This window comes from Hyaena hyaena, unplaced genomic scaffold, assembly GCF_003009895.1.
Source record: "Hyaena hyaena isolate Hyena2069 unplaced genomic scaffold, ASM300989v1 scaffold_88, whole genome shotgun sequence".
NCBI classification, from domain to species: domain Eukaryota; kingdom Metazoa; phylum Chordata; class Mammalia; order Carnivora; family Hyaenidae; genus Hyaena; species Hyaena hyaena.
The window spans coordinates 3,060,394-3,078,594 of NW_024080720.1; the positions used below are offsets into that span (position 1 = coordinate 3,060,394).

At 46.7% G+C, this 18,201-nt stretch overlaps 1 protein-coding gene across 2 annotated transcripts in view; it reads right to left on the reverse strand.

The window, feature by feature from the left end:
• Positions 1–11,830, reverse strand: part of ARHGAP17 (Rho GTPase activating protein 17) — an 85,665-nt gene extending 73,835 nt beyond the window's left edge. For both annotated transcript variants that reach the window (XM_039234377.1, XM_039234378.1), the window contains exon 1: positions 11,662–11,830. In XM_039234377.1, the coding sequence (XP_039090308.1) occupies positions 11,662–11,714 (53 nt within the window). In that variant the 5' untranslated portion in view covers positions 11,715–11,830. The remainder of the gene's footprint in view (positions 1–11,661) is intronic.
• Between the last annotated feature and the right edge of the window lie 6,371 nt (positions 11,831–18,201).

Below are 18,201 nucleotides of genomic sequence, written 5' to 3' on the forward strand. Positions count from 1 at the left end.
CTCAAACCATAACCCCCCCAGAACTGGCCCAGAAGCTTTTCTAACAATGGTCTTCCACAGATGAGCACAAAGGCCGATCAATGCTGCCTGTTTCTAAAAGCTGACGTCCACAGTCATAGGTGTTCGTGTGGTTTAGTCCTGCCATCTTGGGTTGTGAGGAACGTTACACATCTTAGGGCGTCCAGGAAGGTAAAAGCCATGAGAGTAGTGAAAAGGTTCTAAGAGGAGATGAACATGTATGATGCAAATTAAGGAAATGACAAGTTTCGCTGTGAGAAATGATGCCTCCACAGATTTTCAATGCACAGCAAAACTGTCTATTTTGGGGAAAGATGGCTGTCAGTTTTTATTAAGCAAAGCAAATAAGAGTACATTGGTTTTAAGCCTTGTTTTTTGTTTTTTTTTAATGTTTATTGTGTGTGTGTGTGTGTGTCTGAGAGAGAGAGAGAGAGGGAGAGACAGAGAGAGAGACACACAGAGAACCAGATGAGGAGGAGTGAGAGAGGAAGAGAGAGGATTCCAAGCAGGCTCCAAGCTATCAGCACAGAGCCTGACTCAGGGCTCAAGCCCGTGAACTGTGGGATCATGACCTGAGCTGAAATCAAGAGTTGGTCACTTAACTGACTGAGGCACTGAGGTGCCCCTGATTTTAAAGCTTTTAAGAACCAATTTGCTCTTAAGTTGGAAACACATCCAGAGGCTTGTGAATTTAAACACCACAGTTGCTCTGGACTTAAGACCACACAGATCTACAAACAGCCATGAGTTCACTATGTTACTGGAAAATAAGAGCTGGGCAGTTTTTCCACTGCTAGCAATCAGATAGTGTTGCCTTTTTCCAATAGATAGTAACAAAAAAACCAAAAACATCAAGTTACAGGACAAAATCGTCAGTGGGTTAGGTTCCCCGTGAGAATTTTTCTCCTCCCGTCCCTGGGAATTCTGTATCACCCATCACCTCTACCTTCTGGTTCTCAAGATTATTCAAGCATCACATGTCAAAGAAGGCTTCCCGGAGCCCTGAGCACGTCTCAGAGACCCCACGCCAGTGCCCATGCTGTATCTATCCCAGGACCAACCGTATTGAGTGAAGTAGAAATACTTGCATGTAGTTCCCTATTCCCAGATGGGCTCGGGTTCAAGTGGCCAGCCCTGCCTATGCATCAGAAGTATGCAGTGACCACACGAAATCCAAGCTGGTACACTTACAAATGTTCACACTGATGGGTAGTTGGTCGTTGCTTAGAAGAATTTCTGTGCAGTTCTGAACATTTATTTATTTAAGCATTTATATTCATTTGAGTGCCTTTTTAATTAGTCTACCATTTATGATATAAACTCTTTAGGAGGGAGAAATTTAGCTAACCCATTTATAAATGACAGAAAACATGCTAATGAAACATTTAAAAAGAGATCAAGTGGACAACTAGACCCAAGTATCTCTGATAAGGAAGCCACCTAAAAAGAACTGTGAGAAAGGACAGGGAGAAACATGTTGGGACCAATCAAAAGAAGGGAGCCTACTTAATAAGCTGTAATTAACATGAAATGGCAAGACATCAGAAATATGTCTTACAACCTGGAGAGCTGAGATGAACTTAATACTGTATTCATGTCATTGGCTATAAATAGGCTCTACCTATTCAAAAGCAGTTCCTTCTATAAACCACACGGTTGGTTGGATTTTCTGCTTTATCTTCCGAAACTTATATCAAACCTGTACCTAGTCATGAATGTGTTCTCTCAAGATTCCATCGCTATACTCATTATGTGATGTGTCTGAGGATAAGAATGCCAACTTGTTTATCTTGCAATATATAAATAAATAGAGATATGGCATTAATACTTCCTAAAGCCTGCTAGAATAAGTACAGCCGGCTGTATTCAAATTATCTGCTTCTAGGTCTGTCTCCCCACTCAAGTTCCTAGGAATCAGCCATCTTTTCTTTTTTTATGTTTATTTTTTAGATATGCGTATAGATATGTGTATAGATATGTGTGTGTGTATATATATGTATATGTATATGTATATGTATATATATATATACATACACACACATACACAGAGAGAGAGAGAGAGATCACGAGCATGAACTGGGGAGGGGCAGAGGGAAAAGGAGACACAGAATCTGAAACAGGCTCCAGGCTCCAAGCTGTCAGCAGAGAGCCTGCTGCGGGGCTCGAATTCCCGAACCGCGAGATCATGACCTGAGCCAAAGTTGGACGCCCAACTGACTGAGCCACCCAGGCACCCCGGAATCAATTATCTTTTTAACCCCCAGCATTTGACAGGTTCTCAGCAGACATGTGTTGAACTGAACTGGTAACTGAACAATGAAATTCACAACTGGCAATTAAATGAACAAATTCCACATTTGTTCCATGTCAAATTAATTCCATGGCAATTAAATGAACAAGTAACACATATAGAAAATTCAGAAAGAAATATAAACATGGGACACATTCATTTCAACCTTAGCAGAAAAAAACTAAAATAGGGAGATTTTTTTTATAAGACAGCATCTAATGCTACCAGCATAATAGTGAAACGTGACATTTGTCATGTCACACACAGTGCCGTGCAGTCCAGTGTACATCCTTTGCTGCACTATCATTTAGAAGGCAATATAGCAATATTATCACTACATAAATATTAATGTCCTAAAATGTCATGATTCTGGACTCCAGAGAATTCATCAGAAGAAAATAATATAGAGAGGAATAGCTATGACCGTTAGAATTTGGACTGGCCATGTCAAACCAAGGTGGAGCCCTAGGTGTCCCACGTATGGATAAAATCCAGCTCAAGCTAGCTAGGCCGGTTGGAAGGTAATTGTGAGTCCAGGTTAAAAAAAAAAAAATGTAAGCTTGAACTAAGGCCACCAAAAGGCAGAGACCAAGTCAGAGATAGTCCAGAAGCAGAGCTGCCAGATGGTGGGGAGAGCCTGGATATAAAGACCATGGAGGAGAAAGAGGGAGATTGCAGGTGACGGAGTAAGCGTGGTTCTGGCCTTTGATGCGCCAGGGCAGGTGTCCACAAACTTCCTGCAAAGGGCCAGGCGGTGAACAGCATGAGCCCCGTGGGCCGTACGGTCCCTGTGAGAGCCGCCTGACTGTGCTGCTGCCCTGCATGGCTGCGAGCCAATGAACCTTTTTCACAAACCAGGCAGTGGACAGGATCTGGCCTACAGGCCAGCGTTTGCTGACCCACAGGCTAAGGAATACAGGGAAAGAAGGCCAATTTGAGGATGCAGTTCATGAGCTGAATTTCAGCAGGACATTTAAGTACAGAAGTTCAAGACAAAGATTAATCTAGGGAGGAAGAGATGCCAGGACTAGAGACATAAAATTGAGAAGCACCAGGGGCGGGGGTGGGAGGGTCAGTTGATTAAGCATCTGACCCTTGATCTTGACTCAGGTCATGATCTCACGGTTCGTGAGTTTGAGCTCCGAGTCAGGTTCTGCACTGACAGCATGGAGTGTGCTTGGGATTCTCTCTCTCCCTTCCCTGTTTGTGTGCTCGCTCTCTCTAAATAAAGAAAGAAACTTGAAAAAAAAAAAAAAAAAGACATCACATTGAAAATCATCAGCCATGTGGTGGTAGGTACGGGGCTAAGATCACCCAGGGATGTGGTCCGAGAAGACAGAAAACGAGGAACACCTCAATGTCCGAGTCGGACGGAAGATATGCATGGCACTTCAGATTGCTGTGGCCCTAGGAAGGGAGGAACGTTATAATCTAACCCCCCTCAACTCAAACTCTTTAAAAAACGAGAACTTGGGGTTCTCGTTCCCTTTCCCAGAATAAAGAACATTAAAGTTTCAAATTCATACATGGGAAAGAAAACTTCCCACTGGGTAGAAAATGAGGCAATGCTCAAATGTTTTTTTCTTTTGAAATATTTTACACTCCAAAATTACATATTGGGGGTAGAGCTAAGGGGTAGAGCATTTAACTGCAAGAGTATATAACATATACGTAAAGTACAACGAATAGTGGTCAAACAAATGTCCCATCCCCATCTCAAGAAGTAGTTCATTACCAAAACACCACAGTCCAATTTTTCATACTGTAAGAATTAGTCTCACAATTAGAGGTCAAAGCAGGCAGCCCAAGGCCAGATAAAGCTTGCAGACATGTTTTCTTTGGCCTACCCCCAGTGGTTTCTTTTCTTTTTTCATTGCTAATACTTAAGAACCAATAAACTTCACATAAAAATCAGAGTTCTGGAGTATCCTAAAAAATGGGAAGGTGGGTGTTCTTTCGCCCCCATTCACCATGGCAACAAGTAGCTAGAACTGATAGCAAGCAGGCCCGCTGCATGAACTAGTTATGCTACTCCACATCTCTCTATTGCCTTACATCTACCTTCCCTTCACTTATTAATTTTACCTGCCCTAGCACTTGACTTTGTGACCCCTGCTTACAGAACATCATTGTAATTTCCAACTTCTTGGAGTAAGGGGGATGTTAAAGTAAAAATAAATAAATAAAAATAAATAAATAAAATCTCAGACTCAGTAGGAGCATTACTAATAATAAGACACGTCCATCATCACCCCTTATCCAACATTTTGAAATCTAAAACACAAGGATGTTTGGTAACTTATTTGGTAACAAAACTTGACCTGAACTAATATGAAGCTATTTATAATCTTTTTTTTAATTTTTTATGTTTATTTATTATTGAGACAGAGAGAAAGAGAGCATGAGTGGGGGATAGGCAGAGAGAGAGAGAGAGGGAGACACAGAAACTGAAGCAGGCTCCAGGCTCTGAACTGTCAGCACAGAGCCCGACACAGGGCTCAAACCCACAAACTGGAAGATCACGACCTGAGCCAAAGTCAGATGCTTAACCAACTGAGCCACCCAGGCTCCTCTATTTATAATCTTTACATGTTCCACTTAGTGTGAAATACTTTTCGATTTTCACTCTAGAAATATTACCATACTTAATGAACGGCTGCTGCCCCAGACCGTGCTGGAGAAATTATATAGTAACAGCATATGTACATTTTCACTTTTCTAAAATCTGAAGAAGTCTGAATTCTAAAACTCATCTGGCCCCTACGGTTTTAGAAAAAGGGCTGTGGGCTTGTTGTACTTTTAACACCAACATTTAAGAAAACAGACACACACAGCAGATAGGAGTGTAATGATATTTGTACATGGATCTATACTTGATTATTACGGCATCTACCTACATTTGAGAAACAGAATGATATACGCTAAACATCTATAGGCTGAGGAGAAGGCTTGGGGGCACATACTGATGTTGGGACCCTGCACCGGGATGTCAAATGGGGGGGGGGGGGGAGCTGCCATGTACACACTAGAAACCACTACCACGGAGATCATTTCATATCAGCATAACATGCTGCCTTCACATGTAAAACTGATACCACAAGACCACATGTGACCACGTCTGTTTAGGATTCAATTTCGGCTCCGTGAACAATGGGTTTTCACTCACATATCAATAACCCCGTTTGATATTCTAGGATTTCACAGTAGGTAGAGTGTATGACAAGGCCACAGAAGCTCAGGTTCAAAAGAAGTTGTGGGGATAACAAATTCCTTTCCTCCTCTGCTCTATGCAGAGGCTGGATGGGACCCCTCAGATTGAAGCGAAGGAAGCACGGCCACCTCTCCTAGAAAAGGCAGAGGAAGTCAGGGTGTGGAACAGGTGAGGGGTGGAAAATGTTACTGCTGGGAGAGTGAGGACATGGTTTGCGATGCTGAATACAGAAAGGGCCATCTCGCAGAAGAGACACACATGTGTCGTGGCACCCAAGGACTCCCAGGCAGAGATGCCTTGGACTCAGCGTGAGAATTCCCGTTGCCCCTAACAGAATGGGTACCTCTGGAGGCAGAGATCCTCCTCCTGGAGAAGGTCGTCAGAGGTCTGTGAGCAGGGAGAGGTCTGCCAGGAACGTCACACAGCAGGTCAAGCCAGGTAGGGACCTGGGCACAATGGAGGTCGGCACACCACCCAGATGGGACAGCGCCTGCGCAGCTGCAGCTACTAGTGTGCCTGTGTGCACGAAAGCGTGATGTCGGGCTTCGCTAGGTCTTGCAAGACTGGAGAAGAAGCTGGAAATCCAGGTTCCCGTGTGAAAACTCCAAAGTGTCAAATAGGGGCTAATGATCATAATTAATGCTTCCACACATAAGAAATAGACCAAACACAACACATCTACACCCTGCAGGCAAACAGTGCAGATGATTGGTTTTGATAATTCACATACCCAGAATCTCAAAGGACTAGACCAGGCTTTCCCAACCTCACCACTCTTGACATTTGGGACCAGATCATCCTATGAGGTGAGGCTGTCCTGTGCGCTGTAGGCTGGTCAGCAGCATCCCTGGCCTCTATCGCCAGATGCCAGTAGCACCCCACCCCAGAGCCAAGTCATGCCAAAAACAAAAATGTCTCCAGCCATTGCCAAGTGTCCCCAGGCGGGGTGGTGGTGGTGGGGGCATTCCTGGCAGAAGCCACTGGACTAGAGCAACATCCAACTCTTAGCTTCCAGGATTTTATGGAAGCGTCACACATAACACTAACAAGGGGTTTCTTAAAGAGTTGCCCGCGTGAGGTGTGGACTTATAGCTGCTTTGGAAGCAGAAACCTGGTCTCTAGTTAATGACAGCACTGTTATTATCTGGCCTGAGGACCTCTTTGAGTCCTCACTTCCTCATCATTCAACCAGGAATAAATAACATCACTCCCGGGAGCTGCTGTTGAGAAGGCAGTGAGATAATTTACTCAAAAGCACCTAGCCCAGCAAGTCACCAAGCACCAAAGACATTTTCATAAACGTTAACCCTTCCCTGGTGGGCAGCCGGCCCAGTTTCTGTAGTCGGAAACACACGGGGTCCAGAGTCAGAAGCCCTGGCCCCGGGGCACCTGGGTGGCTTAGTCGGTTAAGCGTCCGACTTTCGCTTAGGTCACGATCTCGCGGTTCGTGGGTTCGAGCCCCATGTCGGGCTCTGTGCTGACTGCCAGCTCAGAGCCTGGAGCCTATTTCAGAGTCTGTGTCTCCCTCTCTCTCTGACCCTCCCCTGCTCATGCTGTCTCTCTCTCTCTCTTTCCTAGAAATAAATTTAAAAAATATTAAAAAAAAAAAAAAAAAAAGAAGAAGCCCTGGCCCCAAGTCCTGCCTTGGCCATTCGCTGGCTGGGCAAACGTGGCAGGTCATTTTTCGTCTCTAACCCAGGAATGTTGATAAGCATCAGTAAGTGAGAACAAACCAGGAGGTTTGGTACAACACGTGGGAAACCAAACCACTAGGGAAGTACTGCTGATTACTACTCTCGGATCTTTGAAAGATTTCTCTAAAGGAAAGAACCAGCTGTTCGACAAACCCCCAAGAACCGAGAATGTAGTAATATCGGGGTGGGGTGCAGGAGGAGAAAAAGAAAAATAATAACAGGAATCTTAACCTCCCCATCCTTTTACACAAGCAAGTGCCACCTGGTGACCCACAGACCAAATCTGACCACAGATATATTACTGTTTAGCCCCACTCAGGGTCCCAGGGGTTGTTTGAAAGTTGCATTCAATGCCATCTAATCTTCATGAAAATCCAGATTTTAGGCCTTTCCCAAAGCTCACGCCCCACACTGGGCCCATGTTTCCACATGCCCCTTTGAAAGGTGAGACAGGCACTGTCAGGTGCCCTGCAGCTCTTGCTGGGTCTAAGTTGCTCTTATTTTATTAGCCTGGCCCCCTGAGGCTTGGAGTTTGCAACCCTGATTTATCTAAAGTCTACTATCTAAGAGAGCATTTGGCCTCCAGGGAGCACTTCCATCTTGGTAGAAACCAACACCCAAAGAGACACTCCCTTCCAGAGCCTCACCTGCGTAGTGAACTATTCTAGTTAGTCCCTCAGATTCCTTTTCTCCTTGACATGTCTCCCTCACAACCAAATGCCCCTCAAGCTCCTCACCCTGGTGTGTACCCCTTCCCCACCCCTAAACTACCATCTGCTTCCACCAGATTATTTGCATCAGGGATTTCAAAAAACCTCTTTCTTTTTAGCAAGACTACAAAGGACACAGCACTTATTGCCTCCTGCTGGTAAGAACATCCCAGTTATCTGGGGGGGGGGGGGGGGCAGGGAGGTTACCACTCTCCCATTCCTGGTCCCTGTGGCTTGGGTGGGGCTGACTCCATTCCCGTAACCTGGGAAAGGCAGTTGACCCCATCAGATGCCTTCAGAGTCAATCTTGGGGGCTCTGGCCACAGTGAAAGGTATTCTCTGTCCCTCTGGGACTTGAACTGAAGATACTGGAAGATGGGGGGTGGGGGGCGGGGGGCGGCAGCAGTTCTCCTTGTAGATATAGCCTACCTAAAGCGTGGAACCCCTGGGTCCAGCCCTGGCTGTGGCCATACGACCTTTAGACTCTTTCGTCACATACGAGCCAATCAAATTCTCATCTTTGCTTACAGCAATTCCACTTGGGCTTTCTTTTTTCCTTTTTTTTTTTTAATTGAGAGAGAGAGTGGGGAAGGGGCAGAGAGAGAGAGAGAAAATCCCAAGTAGGCTCTGCACCATTGGCACAGAGCTTGACGTGGGGCTGGATCTTGCAAACTGTGAGATCGTGACCTGAGCTGAAATCAAAAGTCAGATGCTTAACCGACTGAGCCACCCAGGCACCTCTCGAGTTGGGTTTTCTTATAATCCAAAGAGACCTAACTCAATACAACAGAAATCTAAAACAAGTGCTTAAAGATGGAGGGGAAAGGCTCTGTTCAAATTTTCTCCTGTTGTTTTGTTGTGTTTTGTTACCACTCTCCATCCAATAAGAGTAGAGTTTCTCTTAGTGTATTAGCCATCCCTCTATAAGGACTTAGCTCAAGGACTTAGCAAGGTTTTTGCTTGCCTATCTCTTCCACAAATATACTGAGCTCCTTCAGGGCAAAAACTGTGTTGTATTCACTTTGGATTTTTTTATACTTTCAACAGTGGCACATAGTTTGGGCTCAACAAGTGTCTCTTGAGTGGATGCATCAACCACCCTAACTCTCTCCTTTGGGACACCCATATCATGAGGCCACTGCGTCATCCTTGTGCCTGTGACATGCAAACCGTCTTCTGAAACAGACTCATCCACCCACCGTCCACAAACCACATCATGAGAACTCACTCCTTGTAGCCGTTACTCATTCTCCACATGTCCAACTCATGGAACCTCGCTGTGGGGTTACTCACAAGGTCCTCATTCTTGGGAAGAGAAGATTTCCTTGCAAGACACCACCTAGAACTCTACGAAATGATAACATACACAATGGGCATGCCACTCACACATATAACTTCACTGGAGTAGGGGGGGGTCCCTTCTTTGCTTTCTAGCTTTCCTCTTGACCCGAATACCCTTAGAATCCCAATCCTGATGCCTACCAATAACACACGATTACAATTCTAGGCTCTCTCTTGTCTCCATTTTTCCTCCCTAGTCCTTCATAATTACTTAAGTGGAAAAAAATAAAAACAAATTTATCTAGGGAATCAACAGCAGTAAAGCCAAAGCTTCCCCAGTAAAAAGTTTTGGCTTTGGGAGCATAATTGCCACACCCTTAATAGCTCTGTACAGGCTGCTGCTTCCACTTGCATCTAGCAATAAAGATTTTCAAACAGAGTCAAAGGTCAGGGCCAAAATTACAATTCTGGTGTGAATCACCATTTACTCTATCCAGCTTTCATTTTCCCATACTTGGGCTCACCCCACAGGGGCGATCTAGTAAGAACTGGGTTTGTGCTAGATTGACAATGTTTACTGAGAATCTACCATACGATAGGAGCCACAACAGAGCCAGGAAATGAAAGAGAAAGATGGCCGGGACTCTGAAGGCGTGTAGTCCAATAGAGAACGCTAGCCAAGTAAACAGGCAACTGCATCATAGAAGCCTTTTAGAGGTAGCGACCTTTGCCTGGAGACCTAAAGAATGAGTAGGAGGCATGTATAAGGCAGCCGAGGTGAAAGAAGCTTCAGAAAATTCCAGGTAGAGGCTAACCGGTACGAATGCTCGGCGGCCTCTGGCAACTGAAAGCAGGCACGTATGGCTGGGACTCAGAATTGTGAAGAGAGAAGCAGCTACAGAGGAAGCAGGGACCAAAGAGACCCCGACTGGTTTGATAGCTTTAAAGGCCTCAGAAATCTGTGCAAAAAGAGCAAACACCCCTCTCCCGATAAGATGTACACACTGGCCAGAATGACAATGTGACAGATGTGTCTTGACACCCACTGAATACTGATTTCACAATGCATGTTCCTAAGAATGCTAAGGAGGGGTAGAAAACTCCTAAGGAATTATCTTAAATTCATTCACAGATGCTTAGCTGAAGCTTTGGGCCCCACTACTATTCTGTCTGCCTTCATTATGCTCTCGGCATTCATTATTTCTATCATTTTCCCACAAAGCACAGAAAAGTAGGCACCGCAAGGCTGTAGGGGACAGGGATTCACTATGGAGACAGGAGAAGTGCATGCTAAGACAATAGGGTGGGGGTAGCAATGAAACTGAACAACAAAACTAAGCAAAAAGTGAGGGGGGAAATGAAACCGTGAGAAGCAAATATAGAAAACTCAAGGGGAAGTAAAAGTATTTTCAGACACACGCACAGATAAGAAGTGTCCCCACGTGCTTTGGCCAAACCAAACTCCCCCTTTTACTCAACTGTTGAAAAGAAAAAAGAAAAAAGAAAAGCTGTGAAAATTTCACACTTTCGTACCTCTTCTCAGAATCAACAGTCAGTGGGCACAGCTCACTGCCCTGGAAAGACCTTGAAAGATTTGCCCCAGATAACACAGCACATGACAATCCACCTCCAGAGGCTCTCAAAACCACTCCAGACTCCGGTCTCGTCTGTCATTTCATAATCGATAGTTTCCTGTCGAGCATTAAAGCAGTACCAGAGACACCGGGAGGAGGATTTGCTTCCAAATCCAAAGGGAGAAAGGGGCTTTTTTAAGCCCCCCCCCCTTTTTTTTTTTTTTAATATGTCCAAGGCGTTTCCACCATTCTTTCCTCCCAGTTCCAAATTTCTAAATGTCAAGAACTTGAGCAGTCCGGTCCATAGGGGCCCCGCTTTGGAGACAGCAACCCCTCTAAAGTCCCTCGAAAGGCGTCCTGAGTCTCACTACGCGGATCGGATGGGCTCTGATCGCCCCTTACTGATCTACTGCTCTCAAGTAGTTGGAGGTGGAGGGTCCAGAACGGCCGGGAGACACGGAAGGGCTGAGAATGCGGCCCCCAGAGCACCGCGCCCGCCCGGCCTCGGGCACACCGGTGACCCGAGTTTTCGCGCGGGGCAAAGCCCCGGGGGAGGAGGGCCTGGGAAGGCTCGGGTCCAGACCCCCGAGTCCCATGCTCGGCGGGGCCGGGACAATGGGCGGCGGGGCCCCGCGCGGGGGGCGCCCCCGGCCGCCCGCCCGCCCCGCTGCTCCCGGGGGCTCGGGCGGCGGCCCCGAGCCGGGCTCCAGGCCGCGGCGTGGCGCAACCCCCGGCCCGGGCTCCCGCCGGCCTGGCGCGGAGCGGGCTGCAGGGCCGGAGCGCGGGGCCCGCGGGGCAGCCTGCCCGCCCCGGCGCGGGCCCCGACCCCGACCCCCGACCCCCGGCCCGCGCGTCCCCGGCCGGCCCGGCGCGGCTCACTCGCCTGCCCACGGTCTGGTTGGCCAGCTGCTTCATGCGGTTGAACTGCTTCTTCATGGCGGCGGCGGCGGCGGCCCGCGGGGATGGGGCCGGACAGCTCGGGGGACGGCCTGGCGCGGCTACATCGCTTCCCGGCCGAGGCGGCGGCGGCGGCGGCGGCGGCGCCTCCCGAGCCGGCGCCCCGCCCTCGCCGCGTCACTTCCAGCGGCGCCGCCCGCCGGGGGCCGCGCGAGGCCGGGCCGGCCGGCGAGCTCCAGGCCCGGGCGCTGCGCGCAGCCGGGCCCCCGCCGTCCGAGCCCCTTCTGCCCGCCATCCCCCCCGGGCCGCCCGGCTGGGTGCATGGAGTCCCGACTCCCCGCCCTGGCTAGGCCGCGCAACGGCGGGGGGTTGGGGGGAAGCGGGCGGCAGGCGCCAGCGGCGTGACCCCGCGGTGGTGGCGGCCGGGAACCGCCACACCCGGGCGTGGGAAGCGCAGTCCCCGCAGGACTGGCCGGGGAGCGATCTGGGCGGTGGGGGGAGAAGACTAGACCGCGCGCAGCATGCGGGAGCCTCTGGATGCCGGAAATGCCCGACGCCCCCTTTAGGACGTGCGGTCGGGCGGCTGTAGACATTTCTCTACGCTCCTAGGTGGATGGGTGTGTGTCACTGTGTACAATTCATCCCAATTAAAAAACAAAATTGTTGCGTGGAAACCACAAACTGCAGAGCGCTGTGTGCTGTGCTCCGACTTCGGGGGAACGTCGAGAGCGAGGCGCGTCTTCCGCCAGGTCGCGCCCACACGCACCTGGGGACGGCTGGGGACAGCCGCCGCGGCAGCGGGGGAGGGAAAGGGGTGGGAGGTCATGGGCGGGAATGGCGCGGCCCGGCTGCCCAGGCCTTTCCTAGGGGCCCCGCCCTGGCGGGCCCGGCTACTGTGCCGCGTTGCCTAGGAATGCCTCATTGTGTTGTAATTCGTAGCCTCCCGCAGGCTGCCGTTCAGGGACACTTAGCGGGACTGTCCGACTGCGCTGGACGCTTCTTGTGGAGCGGACCAGGTCAGGTCCATGACCCGCAGCGATGTCCTTTAGGTTTAGCGGCCTGGGCCATTCCCTAGAGCAAGTGGGTAGCAGTGTGGCTCCCGTCACTGACCACACCTCTAATTTCACCAAGGATGTGCTGCTGAAGGGAACCGAAGAGGTTGAACAACAACCTGGCTCGAGGAGAAAAGAGAGGGAACTGAGTCAGACAATCTTAAGACCAGATAATCAGACACTTAAAACTCCTAGTAGTGATCTCTGAAACGGAAGTGTGAAGCGTTAGACCCTCGACTAAAGCAGGACGCTGCTGGGTACAAGAGCTAAAACGGAAAGAGGCAGAAATCAAACTTCTTAAAGTGAGACTGATACGGTTCAAGTTTCTGAAGCTGCAATCAACCATAGCCTCACCTTCCTTGGATAAGGATACCAACCACCATGCTTCAGCAATCCAGGGGATAACATGGGCTTTGCTGACCTGATCTGGGCAAAACAAGAAATAAACAGACTGGCAAATGAAGTTGTAAGACTGAATGCTGGAGGTAGCTCTCGGAAGCATTTTTCCCAGACTTCAGCACGGGGAGCCTATACATCTGACCCAAACGAAATATGCAAACTACAGATTATCATCAAGGAACTTGAACAAAATCGAAATAAGGAAATTGATGACTATCAACTTGAAGTAGCAGTACTGCTGAATGTCTATGGACGGAAACTGGCAGAGATACATTGCAGGTGCCCTCAAAAAGTAAACAGCTTTGAAACAAGGATCAAAACCCTGGAAAATCTATTAGAGGAAGGTGGCTCTGGAATCAGAGTGGTTGATGCCTCTGTGATTAAGGATATGCAAAACACCACTCAAGTTCTACAAACTGAAAAAGTGGAGTCTACCAGGAAAACTGAAGAACTTGAGGACACAGTAAAATACATAAATAACAAATTATCATCTGTAGAAAGTGAGAAGGACGTTTTAAGGAGAAAACAGGACCGGATAAATGAGGAAAAGAAAGAAAGGACTGAAGAATGTGAATTGCAGCCTTATGTCTTGAGGCCAAGTGATATAGTGACAGAAAAGGAAAGAGTTCTTCTGAGTACAGCAGTGGAAGAGTGTTTGGGCCACAGCAAGCGCTGTCCAACCCTAAAAAGGAAATGATACGACTGCATCACTTAACCCAGGGTAACAATCTCATTGGAGACGGTCTGAAACTTGAAGAGCGGGTCTACGTGTTAGTACAAGAAAACTCATTAGGTGAAGGAAAGGGAGCACTTCAACTGGCACTTGTGAAAGTAAGCAATGAGCGTCCTGCTCCAGAAGGCGTGAATTTGGACTCAGAGGTAGATCATTTAAGATGCGACTTGGAGGCCAATGGACAGAATTTCAATCAGGGTATGACTGAGAAGGAACTCCCAACAGCAGAGTTGTGGGAGTTCGATGGACAGAAACAAACTACACAGCCCAAGGGTTTGATGGAAGGTCAGCTATCGAAACATATGAAGGCGACAGCATCAACGGTAAAGTAGAACGAGATCTCACTGATGACAAGAGAGCTTGTCCATTTGAAGATGAGCAAATGGACATAATTAAAGAGTGAGATGTGCAAAACAAAGAAGTCAAAGTAAATTGGCTGTTAAGGACTTGCATCAGTCAGCTCAGTGGCCAATATGTAATTTAAACATCCAGAAGGAGACCGTTCCTCAAAGGGAAACTGAGCTTCCAAAGTTGCAGCAAAACCTTTCAGAAATGGAACAGCTGAATGACAACTTAAAGAACATTGTTTCTGATCTCACAGCAGAAAAAGAAAAGTTGGTTTTGGTGCTTGAAGATGTAAGACATCAGCTGAAAGAAACTACTGCATGTAACCGTAATAATTCTCTCAGAAATAAAACTGTTGTGAGGGCTTTAGAAATAGAAAACTGAAAATTAAAAGCAAAGTTGTGCCAGGCTCAAAAGAAGGTGTTGGAAAAAACAGGTCTGTGCACGCTATTAAAGAACTAACACATATATCTTGGATAAGTCCACCTCCCAGTTGGAGCACGAGCATTTAATTAAACTCAGTCAAGAGAAAGATGATGAAATATTACAACCCAAAAAGAGTGTTACACAGATGGATGCTGACCATAGAGAAACTAAGGAAGTTCTGTCCTCTGCTTTAGAGGAGCGGAAGCAGCACTTCTGAAAGAGAAAGAAATTTGTTTTGAAAAACTGAAAGTAAAGTCAGAGTTTCTGCAGGAATTCGAGACGCATGCCCAAGTCTTCAGAGAAAAGGAAATTTTACAGCAAACCGTGGAGAAGCAAGGAGCAAGTCTTGAAACCATGAAAGGAAAATTAATTATCTGCGAGACAAATTGGAATGCCTGAGAGACGAGAGTCAAAGTGCACCTGTGGCTGACCCTCAAACGTGAGACAGTATCACAGAACTAGAATGTGAGGTGGATCAACTGAATGTAGAAAGAGGTTATCTTGAAGACGAAATCAAACAACTAATGATCATTGAACACCAACGCCAGGGTGAGCTGTGACTGCTTCATTCTTTATGAGAGCAGGTCAGCAGATTGACGATTTCAGACACCAACAGGAGCAAATGAACATGAAACACACTCAGCTCCTTTCACCGAAAGATAAGGAGAGTAAGATTTTGCAAAACACGATAGAACAAATGAAGACAAATGGAAGAAAACCCAGCGTATTCCAATGGCACTTTCTGAGGTGTTTCAAGTAACAACGATTCAACGTCTTCCTTTAGAAAAACGCAAGTGAAAAGCATGACTTAGCTAACGTCAAAACTGAAAGAGAAGTAACAAGAATAAAAGAACAAGAATCAGGGATTAAAAATAAATAAAAATAAAAAAGATAAATAAATAAAAAAGAATTGGAGTTTACACAGCTAACTAAAGAGAACATCTGATTAACTGAACAGATTGATCAGCTGTCCAAAGATGAGACTGGAAAACTAACTCAGATTATCCAGCAAAAGGATTTGGAGATACTGGGTCACCGCAGCAGGATGTCTATGGCTTCCTGAATGTGGAAGACCTTGAGCAGCAATTGCCAGATCTGCCTTGGAAAGGAAACAAGTATTAGCTGGTCTTCCAGGAGAAGACTAGGGACAATGTCCATCTGAAAAGAGAGTATCAAAAAATGACAGATGCAATTGTTGCCAAAGAAGCATATATCAGGAAGCTGCAAGATGAACCTGAGAAATTGTTCACTAGAATTGAAGCTAGTGATCAGGATATGTTTAGAGAAATGATTCAGAATTGAACACAGGCTATTCAAGAACACGACATCGAAGTGGATGCATTAAGGCAGAAATGCCAGGCTTTATTGACAATTTTGCAAACATCCAGCACTGCTAGATATTCATGTTGTTTTCTTTCCAGTTCCGAGGTGGCAGGAGTCCAATCGGACAATCTCTGGTCATAGTCCTGAAGAGTTCTGATTGTTGCATCTTTTCCCTGCTTTGATTTTCTTAGCTCTTCTACCTCTGCATGGAGCAACTGAGAAGACTCACTCTATACATCAGATTGAATAGCCTTAGTGAATCTGCTGACATGAATACCCTGATTCCGAGATGAAGCAGCTCAAGGAGAAGCAAGGCGTTTCCTACAACTTACTTCAGAAAAAAGAGCTCCTACTCAAAGCGAAAAAGTGATGAATTGCTTCCTCTGAATGAGAATTTCACCAGTGAAGTGGGTGAAAAGGAACTTTTGAGGCAGGCAGTAACAAATCTGAAGGAGAGAATATCAAATTTTGAAATGGACGTGTGTAAACTACAACAGGAAAATGAAACACTAGTGGAAACATCTAGAGAAAGGGAGACAGAAAATCAAACACTGCAAGAGACAAATGCGTGGCTTTTAACGGTGCAGAGGGAGGAAGATCCTATGCTGCAGTAACAACAAGGTGCTCGCTTTGGAAGAGCTGTTGAAAGAAAAAGAACAGGGCAAGACCGGGGAATTAAATCAGCTTGCAAATGCAGTTACATCGATGCGGGAAGAGACAGCTGTGTTCCAGCAGGAAGAGAGACGAAATCATGCGGGCACCAAAACAGAAAAGAATGGAAACCTGTGCCCTCCAGAATGAGATCCAACATCTACGGGACAAAGAATTACGCCTAAACCGGGAGCTGGAGAGATCAGAAGGCCATGCTCTGGAATCAGAAGAGTCTCATAACCGCGATGCTTTGGCTGCAGAAGACAGAGTGGCTAAACTAAGAAATGCTGTTACTGACCCAAGTACACACTGTTAGTTAATAGTGTCACCTGGGAAGAGCACTAAAATAGCAAAAGACCTTTCAAAGCAATAGATGATTCTCAAGCCAGAGATGAGATAGTGCTTGAAAGAAACCCAAGTCACTGTGTGTGTGTGTGTGTGTGTGTGTGTGTGTGTGTGTGCGCGCACCTTAAACAAAATGGCCTTTGGCAAAATGTAACGTATTTATTGTTTTTGGCTAAAGTTTAATAAAAATATTCTTAATATTTGGAAAATATTAAGACTTTTAATGTCTTATATCTTTTAATATCTTAATTAATATCTTAATTAAGACTTTTAATGTCTTAATATTAAGGCTTTTAATGACTGCAGAGGTATTTGCCAAACTTAAAACAGTGGTTACTTTTTTTTCAATAATTTTTTTTAACGTTTATTTACTTATTTTTTGAGAGTGAGAATGGGGGAGAGACAGAGAGAGAGAGGGAGACAGAGGACCTGAAGCAGGCTCTGCACTGACAGTAGAAAACCTGAGGCGGGGCTCGAACTCATGAGCTGAGAGCTCACAAGTCATGAGATCTCAAGCCATGAGATCACAACCTGAGCCAAAGTCAGATGCTTAACCGACTGAGCCACCCAGGCGCCCCTATTCTTATTATTTTTAACATTTATTTTAAGTAGGCTCCCCGCCCAATGTGGGGCTTGATCTGTCTTGACCTCAAGTTCAGCAGTCGCATGCTCCACTGACTGAGCCAGGTAGGTGCCCCAGCCTCACAGATATCTTAATTCCTTCCCTCCCCTTCTGTTCCCACTGCTCTGCTGCTCCCACTCCTGTCTCTTGCATGGACTAGTCTACCCTTGGCGTCCCTTGAACCCATCCTCCACACTGCTGTCAGGGTGAACTGAGATGAAAATTTAATGTTATTCCCCTGCTGTGGTGATTTTTGGGTTCCCCCATCACCTGGAGTTTGAACTTTAACAGACTATCCAAGACTTTGCCTTTGCAGCCTTTCTTCCTGCTCATAACTCACATGGAGGCCGCCCTTCAGCCACATATGGATTCTTACAAAACCCCAAGAGATTATTATCTGAATAACTTCAAGTCCATGAACCTCATCCAGGCAGGTCATGCCTTGAAAAAGGTACATACTGGAAAGATTTTATTTTCCTCCTCTTCACCCATTGGTGAGTGGAGTGATTCCACCCTAAAGTTAAGGGATGCCCAGGTGCTAAACAGATGAGTTCGACCGTAATTTATTAACCACAGGTACTCATGGCCCAGGAGAGGAGGACACCACACACCACGCAGGGCCACATGGGG